Below are 17,052 nucleotides of genomic sequence, written 5' to 3'. Positions count from 1 at the left end.
CGCGGCCCCTTTAAGCGCGGCGGCGGCTGCGGGGGGAGCTGTCAGCGCCCGCCAATAGAAACTCACGCCGCGCTCCCCGCCCCTTCCCTTCCCCTCTCCGCCGCCCGCGCCGCCTCATCCCCGAGCCGGCCGCGTTCCGATTGGCGCGGCGGCGGGCGGCTCTCCTCTCTGATTGGCTGAGATGGGCGAGGGGGCGGGGTCTCCGCGCGGCCCGGCCCCTGCGCGGGGCGGGCTGCGGCGCGGGGGAAGGAGACGCTGCCCTTCCGCGGCCATGGCGCGCGGCGCGGGGACAGGGCGCCGAGCGGGGCCGCGCGCCCCCCCCGCCGCGGTGAGTGGTGCCGCCCGCGCCCGCTCGCGGGGGCCGGGCCCGCCGGGCCGCACCATCGTTAGTGGGGGGGGGAAGGAGGGGGAAGGAGGGGGAAGCGCCGAGCCGGGGACCCCCGGCTGAATCCGGTCATGGGGGTGGGGGGTACGGAGGGTGCGGGGGCGGCGGGGGTGCCCCCGGGGTGAGCGAGTGCAGGGGCCCGGGGATGCCGGAGGGGTGCGAGGCACCTGAGGGCGCAGGGGGGATGCTCAGGGATGCGGGGGATGTCGGGGGTGCGGGGATGCTCCGGGGCTGCGGGGGGTGCGGGAGCCCTGCGTGCTGCAGTGCAGGTGCGGAGGGTCCCGTGGGACGCTCGCCGCCCGGCCGGTGGGTTTAAGCCCCGGCTGCCCACGGCGGGCAGGGCTGGGGGGAGATGCCCGGACAGAGGGGCTGCCTTGGTACGTCCGGCGCCTGTACTCCCTATCCCGGTATGGTAACCCCTAGGCTGTTTTCCGTGCCCAAAATTCCTTGCACTTTGCTCATCTCTGCTGCGGCCAGGATGTTGTGTTTAACCTTGTGGGGAGAGCCCATGGCCGGTGTCCGGTCCGTGCGGGCTCCCGGTGCCCGGAGAACATTCCGTCGGTGCTCCCGGGGCAGTGGGTGCGGGGCTCTGTCACACGCCGGTGCCTTCTGCCGCTCTGTCCTTGACGGGAGCACATCCCTCCTGCCCAGAGCACATCCCTCCTGCCCAGAGCACATCCCTCCTGCCCAGCCCCGCTAGCAAAGCTCCGAGGGAGCTCAGGCAGCATGGAAATCTCCTGGGAGAACCCCCTTTGGTTGGTGGCTCTTGAGCAAGGCTGTGATGCACAGACAGCTGTGTGAAAGCAGAGTTTTGGCATTGAAAACGTGTGTATGGTTATTTGGGATAATTGGGGCTTTTTTTATATTGGGACTGCAAACAAAATTCCTCCAGCCATGTGCCGGCAGTTCTGGTACATGTAGAAATTTCTGGGAGCTGCTAAATCTGAGGGTGCTGCTGCCATAGAGCAGTTTGGGAATCTGTCCCCGTGGTTGGTAGGATAAGCAAAGGAATTGCTGCTGCTGGTGAGAAGATGTTTTGTATTCGCTGTTCCAAGTGACCTGGTGTGTGTTTTGTGAAGTGCACTGCAAGGAGGAGCAGGGTGTGTGTTCCCCTCACTCAACCGATTTTTCCCCTCTTCCTGCAGGAGGATTGTTGGATGGAGGCCAATTCCAGGACTCTGAGCCACATGTCAGAGAAAAGTTGGGTTCTTTTGTGAGCAGCTCACACAGCATCCACAAGTGCCCTTCCCCGTGGCGGCTCCTGAGGGTGCCGAGGTCCTCGTGCAGACATGGCATTTAGGAGGACAGAGGGAATGTCCATCATGCAGGCCTTGGCAATGACCGTGGCAGAGATCCCCGTGTTTGTTTACACGACGTTTGGGCAGGTACAAGGAGCGGGAAAGGTCTTCCTGTCACATTCCTGGGGCTGGCTCTGCGGGGTTGTCTGCGTGAGATGGAGGCACAATGGGGTGGTGCTGGGGGACCTGGGCAGTTTGAGGGATTGGAGGAATTGCAGGGGGAGTTCGGGGTGGTGGAAGAGACTTGTTCTGAGTGGGCTTGGAGAGGAGAGAAAAGCGCTTCCCACATTCCTCCCTGGGAGAACACCCAGGTTCAATCTTTCTCTTCATCAAAGGCGCTATAAAAAGACTTGTCTTTCAAAGAAGAGTAATATGTTCCCCACTTGTAGTGATGCAGCACTTGGAGCAATAAAGCTCAGCTTCACGCCAGGGCTTCAGAGCTGAATTTGGGTAACCTGGATTGCATCTGTCCCAGGCTGTGTGCAGATTTTGCAGTGTTTTTTGGCAATGAGGATTGAGACCAAGTTCTCCAGGTCCTGTCAAAATGATGCTCCACAGTCTCTCTGTTGCTATGTCTTAGTTGTGTAGCAGGGAGCCTGTTTTGTAGATAGGAGGGTAAAGCCAACGTGTTTCATGTTTAACACAGGTTTTAATTTTTTTTTTTTTTAAAAAAGGGCAATGGAATTGGTTTTTCATTGTTGCTCTTCCATTTCTTTTGTGTTTAAAGTCTGTCTTCTCTCAGCTGCGGCTCTCTCCAGGCCTGCGCAAGGTGCTGTTTGCCACAGCTCTGGGGACGGTTGCCTTGGCTCTTGCAGCTCATCAGCTGAAGCGGCGGCGCCGCCGAAAGAAACAAATTGCTCCGGACAAGTGTGGCTTTAAACCGGGAGGGATCACAGTGCCCATCCTGCCAACCAGGAGGGTCTCCTCCGTGAAGAAAGGTTGGCCTTACAAAAAGGGAAAAATCCTCAAAGAGGATTTTTTGTACGGGGAGGGATGGGAAGGCGGAGGGAGAGGAAAGCACAGCCATTGGTATAGTGCTTCAATGGGGAATGAAGTGGGAATTCTGAAGTGCAGTGCCATGAGCACAGGCTTTGGGGAGCAAAGGGAGACACTCTGAGCTCACAGTCCTCGGGAAGAAAAGGTGTCCTGAGGTTTTCCCTGAGGTTTGCATTCCCATCCCCTTTCCCGCAGGCAGCCTGTGGACAATTACCACGCTGCCCAGTAATGACCAGGGCACGCAGTGACCTGGTTCTGCATTGATCTCGTGACGTCAGTGCGGGTCCTGTGCTCTGCTCAGGGGAGGGGAGGGTGGCCTGGGCCAGGCTGGGGAGTTGGGAGTGTCCATCCAGCTCTGCGGTGACTCCCAGCTTCCTCACCTGCTTGTACTGATTTTAGGGGTAAGACTGACCCAGGCTCTCAGCAAAGCACTTTAGGGATTAAGCATTTGTTTGGTGAAATGTATGAAAATCAAGGGAGCAGTGTCTGTGTTCTGCCTGTCCTGAGGGAAGGTGGAGGAGTTTTTGCTTGATTGTTTCCACTTGTCTCTTGCTGTCCATAAGCAGTGAATTCATTCCTCAGCCTCAGATCCCCACTGACACCAGCTTTCTTAGGCTCAGAGCAAAGCAGAGCAGACAGGAGATCTGTGGCTTATTTCTAGGTGTTGGATAGTGCTTTGCCCATTCACAGTCACACTGGACAGGGTGATGTTCCCCTCCCTATTCCCTGCTGCAGTCACCTGGGCCTAAAATCCTGTTTTTGTGTGACCTTCCCAACTGCAGGATACTCCAGCAGGAGAGTCCAGAGCCCTGGCAGCAAGAGCAATGACACGCTCAGCGGGATTTCCTCCATTGAGCCCAGCAAACATTCCAGTTCCTCCCACAGCCTTGCCTCGGTAAGGACCTTGTTGGCAGGGCTGGGAGATGTCAGTGCATGTACCTGTCACGAGATCACCAAGTCCTTGGGCTTGTACTGGCTCATGGAGAGTGCCAAAGCCTCTCGAGCAGAACAGGTTGCAGTGTAATTGTAGGGCGGGTTCTGATATTAACCTTGCACTGAGTGTCTGGAGTTCCCTGCAAACAGCAATTTTTTGTGGCCAAGAGCTCCAGGATTCCTTGGCCAATTCTTTGGCCGAGGAGGAGCTGCAGGAGGGATTTCCCTGTGGGACATGGCCATGGTTCCTTGGAGCTGTCTGTGACCCTCTCAAGCAGTTAGGCTGGGTTGTTTCTGGGTCTCACAGCCATGGAGAGCTTGTTTGCTTCCCTCCATGGTGCGGGTTTGGGTGGCCCAGCAGTCTCTCCCTTCTGTGCTGCGGCTGCTCACAGCTTGCTTTGTTCTTAAAACCAAATTAACTCAAATTAGCTACTAAAATCTGATGGCTCTGTTCAGGAAACAGCACAGGTTGAGAACACAGCCCAGTCACTCTGCCTCCTCCAAAGCCAAAAAGCAGCCTATCAGTACTGGTAATTCAGGCTTAACCAGGCAGGAGAAGCCATCAGTGCTTATATCCACCTTTTGTGAGACCAAAACTGGAAGCATATGTGACTTCAAGACCTGTTTCACATTCCCATTGCCCAGAGCCTCATGTTCTGTTGGAGCAGGGGGGCACAGATGAACCTCTGTGAGTGGCTGCAAAGTCCTCCCTCGTCATCACCCAGGCTCAGAGGCTGCTTGGCAATGCTGGGGAAAGGAGAGGGAAAAATCATCCCTTCGAAGGGAGCTGTTGGGTGCCAGGACCCCACAGCACATGCTGGTGTTGCTGGTTTTAGTACAGCTAAAGCACCAGAAGTTGCCAAAATCCGTGCTGGCCAAAGTGTGTCTCCAGCAGGCGGCAGTGCCTGCGCAGCGCTGGGCACGGCACAGCATTCCCTGGGGAGCTGGGGTGTGATGGGATGTGACCGTGAGCACCAAGCTGTGTCCAGCTCTGGCCTCTTTCCCCCCACAGGGACTCGCATCCACGTAATTCCCCCATGGCTTCTCAGTTCACATAGATGCTATCCAGGTTTTGTAACACTGAAATTCTGTTTCTCTTTAAATAAAAAGCAATCCGTAAATGTCTTTTCCCACTGCTGGTGCCTGGGTGGGGATATCCCCACGGACAGGCATCTGTTTCTGTACAGATGAGCTGACCCTGTACTTACAGTTTTCATATTACTTGGTGGAAAAACAACTGATCCTTTGCACAGCTGCAGGTTTGCCCCTGTGCTCTCCTTTGCTTCCTGGGCTCCTCTTTGCTATCCAGTAAGTAAATTGGCAGCAGTGAGCTGATGATTTGCAGTTCTGGATCTCAAGGTGATTTATTAACATCTCACAGGGATTGATCAATGGAGGCAGGGCAGGAATTCATCTGTCAGCTGATTATTGTAGATTGTTTTTGGTACCAAGCTCATGTTTGGACATCCTTCTCTAAGCCACAGGAAAATGCTGGTCACTGATAGAGTTGAATCCAGCACTTTACTGGGTCAGACTTTAGAAGACATTGATACCTTGGTGTGAAACTGGACAAAGCTGACACTGCTGTGTGGATTGTTGAGCTCAGCCATCCGAGGAGAGGGTCTGGTTACAAAGAGGAGAATGAGGATTCCCCTTGCCCTCTGGGGAATCCTCAGCTGTATTTTTTCTGGGAAACTCTTTCTTTTGTTTGGACTGTGCTTTCTTCCTTGCCACTTCCAGTGTTTTTTGTACAGGCAGCTGGGGCTGACATGAGCTTTCCATCAAAATCCTGGTGCCTTTGTAGTGATTGCTTTGGACCTTTCCTGGGCTGTTTCCTCCATCAGTGCTCTCCTTGTAGTCCTTATCAATACAGGGGAGCACAGGGCAAACATGGGGAAGAAAAATGCCTTTTTGCTGAAGTTTAACTGGTGTTTGTTTGATCTTAGCATCTCTAACCTTGAGAGAATTTAAATGCATTTGGTGCCCTCTGCTCCCTTCCTGCAGATGGTAGCAGTCAACCCCTCAAGTCCAATACCCCCAGGGATGTGGGAGGCCCAGGCAATGGGAGATGCTGGAGCCATTGGTGATTCCAGTGCAGAAAGCCTCTATGTTCAAGGTAAGCAGGCACAAGGTCATTCCCCTGGGGGGTTGTTTATCACTGTGAGAGCAAGAAGGGTGTGAGAATTGACACAGAGCATCAGCACTCAGTGTAGAACTCTAACAGAAAGTTCCCTTCCATTCTCAGCCTAAGCTCAAATAAAAATCCCATCTTCTCTTAAAAAAAAAATTATCTTTTTTGTCAGTGAATAATTTACTTCCAAAATACTGTTCTTGAGCACAGGCTCATCTTGTGCAGAGAACAGTACTTTGAATGTAACATGGATAATGTTCTAACCAGTTTGGGGATGTTCTCCTTCTAATCTAAAATAAACCATATTTAAACAGGAAAGAAAGGGAATATGTTTATTTTTTCAGCTGGGGAGGGATTTCCCTCTTTGCTGGATTGTCTGAGTGAGCAAAGACTCATCCTGTATCTCTTTGTTCCTCAGTGCCTTGGGACTCTCACAGCTTTTGGTTGTGTTTCCAGGCATGGAGCTGTTTGAGGAGGCCCTGCAGAAATGGGAACAGGCACTGAGCATCAGGCAAAGGGACAGTGCTTGTACCAGCACCCCTGTGCCCTGGGACAGCAGGAAGCAGCAAGAAAGCATGTCTGAGAACCTTTCAGAGGTAGGTCCCCACATACTGAAAGGCCAGCCTGGGTGCTGGAAGCAGTAAACAGTGGGAGGTTAAAAGGAGAGCAAATTAAGGGCAGAGACAGGCCAGACTCTGTTTAAGAGCTGTCTGTATCTGCAGCTTCCTTATGCAATGGAAGTGGGTGTTTTTAATTTCTTTCTCTTTTTAATATGTCTCGCCCCCTCATTCCCCAGCTTTTCTACCCACCTTCCAGCCTTGTGTCACTCACTGTCACACGTGTCCTCCCGTGGCACAGCCTGTGGTGAGAAAAGGCTGTGATGAATGCAGCACAGCTTTGGCTGGCAGTGTTGTCTCTGTAACTTTTTAATGCATTTGAAAATGGAGATCTTGATGGTCACTGTCCCTTCTGGGAACTGGGTGGAGAGCAGAGCCCAGCTGTGTGTGTGTGGATGAGGAAAGCAGTGGTAACTTGGTAGGAGCTGAGTGTGGCCCTGGTCCCTGCAGGGAGATGTGTACCTCACTCAGCCTGCAGCTACAGAAGCCAGGATTTTAGGACAGCCCTTTGCTGTCTGAGACTTGAGGACTATGCAGGGAAGACCTGTATTAAAGGAGATCTAAACTAGAATGGCTCAGTGACAGCCACAAAGCTAAAAAACCTGCTGTAACTCAGGGCTGTGAAAGGAGCTGAACTCCCAACTCTCCAGGAGTTCTCACTGGGAAAAAGTGTTCCCAGCCTTTTGTAAACAGAGTCTGGTGTAGTAAGTATGTGGGACATTTGTCTTTTGTGCTGGATAATATTTATCCAAGTAAAATCTGGATTCTGTTGTTGTTGGCTCTCCTTGAAGAGCCCTGTAGTGTTTCTAAAACTGCCTTAAGACCAGTTGATTCATTATGAAAATAGATTTTGTGCTTCTTGTTAATGCTTCTGTCTTCCGGGTGAGATACTCATGCAAACATAGGGGCATGAAGGCAAGATGCCATTCAAGTCTTATTTTCCCCACACCTTTTTTTTTTTTTCCTCCATCCTCCTGTGTTGCTTACAGCAAACTTTGCTTATACCCAGCACCTTAATCTAAATACTGTTATCCAGTTCTGGATATCCTGTTATATTCAACACAGGCTTCCTGATGCGATTTCTCCTGGAAATGAGGCTAAAGTCAAAAGGCAGGAGAATTAAGTGGTGTAGAACTTATTAAAATACCTGTTTTTCTGGGTGGCAGGTTAAAGTTCTTGAGTTCTTTCTTCCTTTTTTAAGAGGAAAACAAAATTGTGAAGCTCAAAAGCCAGAGGGTTTGAGTAGGCTGTGTGGAAGCTTCCCTCTCCGTGCATTATTAGCTGCATTGTAGGATTAACGACTCCTCTCTCTTTTTATTTTTAATCATTTAATCTGCAAACTGAAAATCCCATTTTCACTGAAATTTTCCTCCCATATTTGTGCTGTCCAATCTGTCTGTGCCCAGCTGGCTAACTAAGGGTGGCATTTATGTGTATTCCAGGAGGAGTCCCAGAAAAGGGAGTTTGCTGAGAAGCTGGAGTCCCTCTTGCACCGAGCCTACCACCTCCAGGAAGAGTTTGGCTCCTCGCTCCCGTCGGACAGCATGCTGCTGGATCTGGGTAGGGCATCTGACTACAGTAAAATGCCAGTTTCCTGCCTGGTTTTATGTCTTTTCTGTAAGCCAAGTAAAGGAGGAGTGACAAAGTGCGAGTGGAAGAGAGCACAGGAGCTGAGAGGAATGTTGGTCCGTGAACTCCAACACGTGTGGCTTCTTTCTCTCCTCCAGAGAAGACTTTAATGCTTCCCTTGGCGGACGGATCGTTGCGGCTGCGGACGGATGATGAGGACAGCTCGGCTTCGGAGGATTCCTTCTTCTCTGCAGCAGAGGTGACTGAAGTGTCAGCTGTGTGTCACAGCCCAGTGGCTTGGAGGGAAGGCACAAAGTCAGCAGAGCCAAACGCATCTTGGGAGAGGAAGATGATCAGAGAGCAACAGCCCCAGGCTGGGAGGCTCATGATGGATGTTAGGAAAAGCTTTTTAATGAGGGGGATGGTGCAGGCTTTTCCAACCAGCACTTCATGTCATCTTCTTATCTACTGTAGAAAACATGCCATAACAGCTAGGAAAGTGCTGTTATCTAATGTAAGGTGGCTTGGTAGTGTAAATTTTATGGATCATTGGTTATGTCAGAGCTGAGACAGCTTTTGGTGGAAAAAGAAATATCTTTGCATGAAACAGTTGTCACTGACAAACTTTGCTAGCTGAAGATTCTCTGAAGAAGGCCTACCTTGCTTGTGTGCAGTCTCTTGTGTATTTGCAAATATTTAATGAGCTCATTTTGTTCTTCCCACGCCTCTTGTTACCTCTGCAGCTCTTTGATTCTCTCCCCTTTGAGGAAATGCCATTCCACCTCTCCAAGCCAGTGGCAGCATACGAAGAAGCTCTGCAGCTGGTGAAAGAAGGGAAGGTTGCGTGCCGGACGCTGAGGTGAAGAGGCAGCTGGAACTGTGGGATCCTGTGTTCCCTGCGGCACTGTGAACACATCATTTGCCTTTGAGCAGCCCAATAACCAGAATAACCCTTTGGGGTCATAAAATCACAGCATCCTTCCTGCTGGGGTTTGGCCTTCCCAGGGAATTAGCCCCAGATTTTAGGGACTCACATGTTAAGAAAGAGTAATTGTCCCAGGAAGTTAGTGATAGGAAGTGTGACTGTTCTGGGAGGCTGGCATAGTCCTATACCAGCCTGGCAGAGGTCCTCTCTTCCCCCAGGGAGCTGGATAAAGGGAAAGTGACTGTTCCTTTCTCCTATGCACAAACTGGGAATTTAGTTTTTTTGGTTAGCTGGTAGGAGCACCAACATCAGGAGAACTGGAATTTACGCAATTCTTCCCCTTTCCCTCTAGGACAGAGCTCCTTGGCTGCTACAGTGACCAGGATTTCCTGGCGAAGCTGCATTGTGTCAGGCAGGCATTCCAGGTGAGACTGGCTCCAGGCTCCCAGGTTTCCACGGCACATGGCTGCCAGCAGCACGTTCCTGGAGAGCGCAGTTTTGTTTCCTAGATTCCAGCTTGTTAAAGGTTAATGACACTGGTGTGTGCAGCATTGCACTGCTTCATGTCCCGTCCTTTTTTTTTTCTTCCAATTCAGAATTTGAGGGTGTGTAGGTCCTCACAGGAGACATCTGTGTTTCCTTTGCAGGAGCTGCTGGAGGATGAAAGCAATCAGCTGTTTTTTGGGGAGGTTGGGAAGCAGATGGTGATAGGACTGATGACAAAAGCTGAAAAGGTAGGAAGTTTATGTAGCAACTAAGCTGTGTCTTGAGTACAGGGACACTTGTTCCCCCATCCCAACCCAGAGTTTGTCCAGTATGTTGGAAGAAGAAAACTTCATCTGAGTGCTGGTGACTACTGTGATGTTGATGTCAGCTCAAATCTGAGTAGTCAAACTTCCGTTTTGTTTCTCTGCTCTCCCAGAATCCCAAAGCTTTCCTGGAAAGCTACGAGGAGATGCTGCGTTATGCCCTGAAGCAAGAGACCTGGCCGACCACTCAGCAGGAGCTGGAGGGAAGAGGGGTTGGTAAAGACATTATCTTTACAGAGTTGCAGAGGAGTTGGAAGATATTTCTTGCCCGGAGAGGTTGTGGAATTCCCATCCGTGGAAGTGCTCAAGGCCAGGCTGGACGGGTCTTGAAGCAACCTGGTCTAGTAGAAGGTGTCCCTGCCCATGACAGGGAGTGGAACTGGATGGTTTTAAAGTCCCTTACAAGCAAAACCACTGTGATTCTATTATAATGAAAATGTAGGAATGGCCCAGGAGTGAAAGAGCTGCTGGTGAAATAAGATTACATTGACTTCAGCTTGTTACATTTTGTTGCTTCTAACCAAAAAAGCCTGTCTTTTTAAAACCCGTTCCCTTTACAGACTGTTCTGCTCCCTGACAGGTGGTGTGCATGAGCTTCTTTGATATTGTGCTGGACTTCATCCTCATGGATGCTTTTGAGGATCTGGAGAACCCTCCCTCCTCCGTGCTGGCTGTGCTGCGCAACCGCTGGCTGTCCGACAGCTTCAAGGAGACGGTGCGTGAGATGGGGAGTGCTGGTGTGAGTGTGAGATCAGTGCCGTGGCCAGAAAAAGAGCATAACCTCATCTTTCCTGGTTCAGCTGAATTCTCTCTTTATCAATGCCACGCTTTCCTGAAGCTCTAAACAACAGTCTTTTTGTGCATGGAAATTGTTTACAGGAAAGCTTTCCTTATTTTGAAAGCATCTGGTCGGCAACCAGACTTATGGCTCTAGGGGCCTTTATCAGTGATGCCATGGAGATGTTAAAAGATGACAGCACCTATTTTTATGAATGAGAATAAAAGGGTCAAAATACAAGGAAAAATATGTGGGTTTTAGCACACGGCCATTCATTCTGGCAGTACCTCAGCAGACACTGAAGCTGAAATTGCAAAGCTTTCCTTTAGTCCTGCCCCCAGTTGTATTTTTAAGACTGATTAGTTTGATAGACTGAGAATAAAATGGCACTTTGTAACAGCTGCCTGCTTACAGGGGATTGTGGGCTGTTGGGCAACTATGTCAGATCATATTAACAATCTTCAGAAACCCTTTGGCTTCTCTGGAATGGATCTGAAGTGGCTAAATCTGCTTCCAGTTCACTTCAATTGTGTCATTTTAGAGTTGTTGGCACAAAAGGGTGACTGCTTTGATGTTTTGATGACAGTGTGTTGGTAAACTTCGGGTTTTTTTAAGTAATCCCAGTAGTTAATGGGCTCTCTCTGTTAATTGTAGGCTCTAGCAACTGCTTGCTGGTCAGTTCTGAAAGCAAAAAGGAGGCTTCTGATGGTAAGCAAAATTAATCCAAAGGGAAATAATCTAATGTATTTGAGGCTGAAAAGAGGACACATCTTGACAAAGTATGAAGTCTTAAGTGGTAGAAGACTGAACAGAGTCACGTTCTTTGTGATGCTTTAGAGCCCTGGGGTCCTGCGGTCACTGCTCCAGTGCTATGCCAGTATTTTACTGAATCAATCTGAGTTTATTCTCCCTTATTCTCTTAATGTGAGGATTCAAATGACAGTGTTGCCTGTCTGGTATTCCTTCTCCCTGCTCACAATACTGTAGGAGTGGCTGCTGATCCCAAGCAACAAGGGACTGCTCCTGAATTGTATTTTCCTTGCTGGCACCAAACGGAATGGTTCAGGCACTGCTCTGCTCCCTGATGCTGATGCTAATTAGCCATTACTTGATGAGTTTCACTTAAATCTGTGACTTCCTAAAGTATCACAGCAGACGAGTTTATGGAGCTAGGGAACAGGAAGCCACAACTTCACAACCCCAGTTCTGCCACAGGGTCTGTGGCCTCTGGCAAGTTTTCAGCTCAGTCCCAACAGCCAGCTGGTATGACGGGGTTTGGCTCCTGAGATGGCACAGAGAGAAATGAGAGCACTGGAAGCTCTACTGGTGCTGTCATGCAGTAGCTCTGCCTTGGATATTTGCATGTCCTTTCCTGGCTTGGTCAGCAAATTATAAATAGAGGCTATAAAGGCTGGCTGGTGATTGCTTTTCATTTTCTTCTGTTCATTTTCCTCTGGAAATAGCAGCTTAGAAACATGAAGATATAAAGCTCTAGTCATCCTTCAAGGGATCTGAAAGATAAATGTAGTTTTGCAGGAGGAGATGTTCCAAATAGGTCTTAACTTCAGTTACTGAAGCTTTCTGGCAGGGAAGTTGGTGGCTGATTTGGAATAAGCTGCTAATTCTGTCTGAGAATGAAGACCATCTAATTCTGTTCTTCCCTGTGGCAGGTACCAGATGGCTTTATCTCTCATTTCTACTCCGTATCGGAGCATGTCAGTCCTGTTCTAGCCTTTGGTTTTCTGGGGCCCAAGCAGCAGCTATCCGAAGTCTGCAGCTTCTTCAAGGTAAGGTGGCTTTTCTGTACCTCATCTGTGTGGGACTCCTGTCTGCTGGCTTAAAGCTGCTGATACGTGCCCTTGGTGGCTGGTACCAGCAGGTGAAGGAATGTGACTGTAAACCTTCCTTTTTTTGCAGCACCAGATCGTCCAGTATTTGAAGGACATGTTTGACTTCGACAATGTGAGGTACACGACGGTGCAGTTGCTGGCAGAGGACATTTTGCAGCTGTCGCGGCGGCGCAGCGAGATCCTCTTAGGATACCTGGGTACTGAGACTTCCCCAGAGATGAACGGCATGCTTCCTGGCGTAACCGAGCCGCTGAAGGAGGAGCTCATCTGATGTCAGCAGAGGAAAACGCTTTTGTACAGGGACCTTTTCCTCCCAGAGATGGATAAAACTACCTGCAAAGTGCAACGGTGGCAGCAAGACTACATGAAGACACAGCAATCTGGCGGGACCTTCTGCTTTTTGTAGCCAGTAGTGTTTGCTGGGATGGATCCAGGACCACTTGCCAGCTTATGGTTTGAATTTCTCCTTTGTTCCACCTTCCTGTTCTTCTTATTACTATTACTTTCAATGTCTTATATATACATCGTGTCCTGAACTGCCCGGGCCCAGATTTTTGCCCAATTCTCTTGAATAGGGCAATGTATGTACCTATTTTGCCTGTGTGTTTTCTGGGAGGTAAATCCCCGACGTTTACGATTGTGCGTGGGAACAGGAATATCATTGGGAAATTCTCCACTTGACCATTACCTTCTCAAGGAGGCTTTGCTTGCTTTGGGATTTTTGTTACTGTTCTGCTCTGCTGTGTTCCTACAGACATTAATTACTGCTAATTTTTACCCTAAGTGTGTTAACACATGTAATGTGACTAGCAAAGATTTCTTTCCTGGGGAGGAAGAAATAGTTCTGTAAAGCACTGAAGTAAAATGCAGACTTCTGTAAGCAGTCTGAAGCTCTAGGGGAATTGGTCTGTTCCCTTGGTGTTGCTGCTCTTTGGAGACCAGATGATGACGAGCTCTGTGTCCTGGTCATCCTTGCTTAGGAGGTTGCTGAGGTCTGTGTTTGCCCCTAAGGCAAGTTAGTGTGAGGAGGGGGAGGGATTTGCATCCTGCCTGTGTTTGCACAAAGTCTTTGGCATCCATCAAAGTGCCTTGCTGGATTTCAGAATAAGACAGCAGCAGCTTTTGCTGGGTAGGAGGTGTGGGGTGTGTACAAGCAGAGGGAAAGGGTAATAACATGGTGCTTATTGCTGTTATGCACAAGGTAGTGAGAGGTGTAGATGTTGGATGTGAGGTTATGTGTGCGGATAGTTGGAGAGCTGGGATCAAGCTTCTAGAGAGGAAATGACTCTTTACCGTCTGTCGGTCCTAAGAAATACAACATAATTTTGGGTAATGATCAAATGTGTGTATATGGTAGTGCTTCTCAAATGCTGGGATCCTGACTGCCCAGCAAGCACCTGGAATCTGGCTCCTCTGGGATGTGAGCTGAGTTGGATACTCGTGTAGGACAGCAGCAGTGGAGTGTGCTGAACTAGAGAATCATAAAAATCACAGAATAATAGAATATGCTGAGTTGGAAGGGACCCATCGGGATTGAGTCCAACTTCTGGCTCTGCATAGGGCACCCCAACATTCCCACCATATGCTGAGAGAGTTACCCAAACTTCTTGAACTCTGTCAGGCTTGGTGCTGTGACCACTTCCCTGGGGAGCCTGTTCAGTGCCCAACCACCCTCTGGGTAGAAAACCTTATCCTGATATCCAGCCTAAACCTCTCCCAACTCAGCGTCATGCCATTGACTTGAGGCAGTCCTGGCTTTTGTGTGAGGTTTGCAATGATTTGCTGAGTCCTCTGTGAGTACAGCGCCACAGATGAAGGTTGAGATCCAGCCTGTGCCTTCTTCTGTTTCAGTCCACATATAAGTCCAAGTCCCACCCTCGGAATGAGGAGGTCTTCAGGACTTCCACAAAAACATGAGCTTCACTGTTTTTGTTCCAGACTGATTAGTTACCCCTTGTGTCTGTTCTGGGTGAAAGACATGAGGCTTATCTGGACGTATTTTTGCAAGTGGAAAAAAATATGTAAGAATCTGGAATTTCCATATGAGTGGAAAATCAGTCCGTGGGCTTGGAGAATACAAATGCTTTCTTCCTCTTCAGATATCTATTGTGGATTCTGCTGGTAAAAGCAGGAAGGAAGTAAACAGAGAAAAAAAGTAAACAGGAGGACATAAAAGGAGCAGATAAATGTGCTGTGCCATGTGCTCTAGGGTCACCCTCCCTGAGCAGGGAGGTGGGACCAGGTGACCCACTGTGGTCCCTTCCAACCTGACCCATTCTGTGGCTCTCTGATTCCTTGAAATGCTCCTGAGATGTTTGCAGGGGGGTGCATGTAGAGCACAGTAACATCTGGTGCTCTGTAAGCACATCAGACTGATGTGGCTTATCCTGGAAACCAGATTAATGCAATAAACAGGACAACGCTGAGGCAGAAATTAGGAGCAGCTGCCCCAAGTGAGGCTGCATGGAATAAACTGTTATGAGAAGGATTTAAGAGACAGCAGTTGAAACTAGGAAAGGTCTCTGAGGTGTCTTGCTCCTGGCAGTGTGCAGGAAGAAAAGAAATGGAGGATGTTGTATTAGCATGTCACACCTGCTACATGTAAACTGTGATTCGAAAGTATGGTATATTCTGAAAGCAAGTTACTTTGCCAAAAAGATAATGTTGATAGTGCTTTGTGCTCTTGTATGGCTGGTTTAGAAGAAAGTCACTTCAGCAGCTTTTGTATAGTGATTAAAAAGATGCTAAAATATGAAGATTAACGTAATGAGATGGACTGTAATTCTAAACAATCAGTGCTGTTAAATTCTCATTTTTAGTGTTGTTTTATGTGTATTTATTTACTATTTTGAGTGTCTTTTGGCCTCAGTGCTTGGGCAGCCTGCCTGTTTTGTGTACAGACAAGAACACTGGCCGCTAACTTTGAGCTTTTGCATCCTTGTGGGAGAGGATACTGAAACAGGGTCCCCCTGAAGCGAACACTAACTTGCACTGTGGCTTTTTAAGCAGAGGAATTGTAAATTCCTAATCAATCAAATGAAGAAAGACTTTTATTGCAGCCTGATGCTTTTCCTTAGCCCTTATTGCAAGTAGGTTACACAGCCCTCCCAGTGAAGGTAAAGAGGAATCGGCCTCGGGAACATCTGCAGCTTCTTGAAAGTCGAGTTCTCTGCCTTTGCCCACCAGCAGTGACTTAGTCCTGCACCAGCCAAGGATGTTTGCCGAGACAAACTGGTTTTATCTTTACTGGGATGGATGTTAAACTTCTCTACATCTCCCCCTCATTTCCTTGCTGCTCTTTGTCCCTCCCCAATCCCAGTGTAGCTCAAGAGGAAAGGCAGAAAGGTGTCTGCAGCCTCTGAAGGGAACTGCAAGGATCAGCGGGTTCACAGGAGTTGTTCCTGTGGAAGAAGCTCTCCCTGGCCTGAGCAGTGCTGTCAGGGACCTGCTGTGTTCAACTCCTTTGGACGCAGCCCTCGGGTTGCAGGGCCCAACCCAAAAGGTGACTCTCATACTCACCTGTATTGCAGGGAAGAGTTAAAGGGTATGATGAAACACCTGCCTGCCCTCTGGCTTCCTGAGATCCCTAGAAAATCCCTTCCCCCACATACTGTGTTTAACAAAAGAAATTCTTCAGTATTAATAGCAGCTGAGATGTGTATTTGGGTAGAATCCCTTGAGATGAGACATTCGCCTTTTTTTATGATGAACCCTTATTCTCAAGGGGTTAAATCATCCTGGGCTGACACTTGCAAGATTTTAACACTGATGGGGATTTAAAGTGGCTTAGCAGCCATGAAGTAAAATCCCTCAATAGTGTCTGATGCTTAAACAGAATTTAAAATATGCATGACTTTCATTTTTTATGTGGAGGTTGTAACAAGCGCAGTACTTTAGTATGTATGTAGAGACCATGCCAAATTGCTCTAGGGGGGTCTTTATGATCTTTAAGCACAGTAATAAAATTATGAGGAAAAATCTGCCTTGTATCTACAAAATCAGTGTGACTTTGAAGAGCATGACTTGTGTTGTCTCGTACAGGGAGGTGGGAAAGCAGGATTTTATTTATCCCTCTTCAGTAGAACATTCCTCTGCCATATCTGAAACTAATGAATGTAAACTTGTGCCTATTTTTTCCTTGATTTCTTAAAGGTGTAAAAATCTGTTCTTGATTTGCTCCTATCTTTTTCTTTGCAGCTGATTTTTAAAAAATATCTTTAATCTTAGGATGTGGGCATTACAAGTAAAATAAAACTTTCCTTCATGATTGTGGGGTTTGTTCCTGAATTTCCTGGTGAAACGTGGTAGAAACTCAGTCTTTGGTTTCTGATTTAGGTGACAGTTGTAGTGGCACCTCTGCTTCTAGTGATGGTGTCAAACTAGGCTTGCTGTTCCTAGGGCCAGAATGATGAACTTGAAAGGTTTAAATGTAAAGTTAAAGGATTTAATTGCATGGGGAGTCTTCCTGGGTCTACTGACAAGTCCACAGATGAAGTGGGCTATAAAATAAACGAAACAACTCCTTGTACTTTGAACCATGGTTGGAAACTGTGGGGTTTAATTTTTCAGATTTTTCTGTGGTGGTTTGGCTGTGTTGGAGTGTGGTGTGAGGAGGCTGTGATGAAGTGATAACAGAAAATCCCAGTGAGGAGCAGAATCTCTTACACATTGTCCAAGTTCTTGTAGCACTTACCAGCTTCCCAAACTCTGTGAGAGAAACCCAGACTAAAGCCTGCGGGTTGGTATCAGAGCTGCCTATCT

At 48.7% G+C, this 17,052-nt stretch overlaps 1 protein-coding gene across 4 annotated transcripts; it reads left to right on the top strand.

Annotated features, from left to right (window-relative positions):
- Nucleotides 1-255: 255 nt before the first annotated feature.
- On the top strand, nucleotides 256-17,009 carry MIGA2 (mitoguardin 2). 4 transcript variants are annotated; one of them, XM_082295391.1, is made up of 16 exons: nucleotides 256-328; nucleotides 1,531-1,770; nucleotides 2,426-2,621; nucleotides 3,462-3,574; nucleotides 5,617-5,728; nucleotides 6,200-6,339; nucleotides 7,803-7,920; nucleotides 8,088-8,188; nucleotides 8,673-8,788; nucleotides 9,207-9,279; nucleotides 9,502-9,588; nucleotides 9,777-9,875; nucleotides 10,244-10,378; nucleotides 11,096-11,149; nucleotides 12,112-12,228; nucleotides 12,359-17,009. In XM_082295391.1, exons 2-16 carry the CDS (start codon nucleotides 1,675-1,677, stop codon nucleotides 12,560-12,562), a joined length of 1,761 nt encoding a protein of 586 aa, XP_082151517.1. In that variant the 5' UTR covers nucleotides 256-328; nucleotides 1,531-1,674; the 3' UTR covers nucleotides 12,563-17,009. The 4 variants fall into 4 exon arrangements, with proteins under 4 accessions (XP_082151517.1, XP_082151515.1, XP_082151518.1 ...); XM_082295389.1 differs by having other exon boundaries at nucleotides 2,411-2,621; XM_082295390.1 differs by having other exon boundaries at nucleotides 275-332; nucleotides 1,534-1,770; nucleotides 2,411-2,621.
- Nucleotides 17,010-17,052: the final 43 nt, after the last annotated feature.

Source organism: Coloeus monedula (assembly GCF_965178545.1).
Source record: "Coloeus monedula genome assembly, chromosome: 21".
Taxonomy (NCBI): Eukaryota; Metazoa; Chordata; class Aves; order Passeriformes; family Corvidae; genus Coloeus; species Coloeus monedula.
Note: the sequence above shows the minus strand (reverse complement) of the source record. Positions and strands in the feature narration are given on the sequence as shown.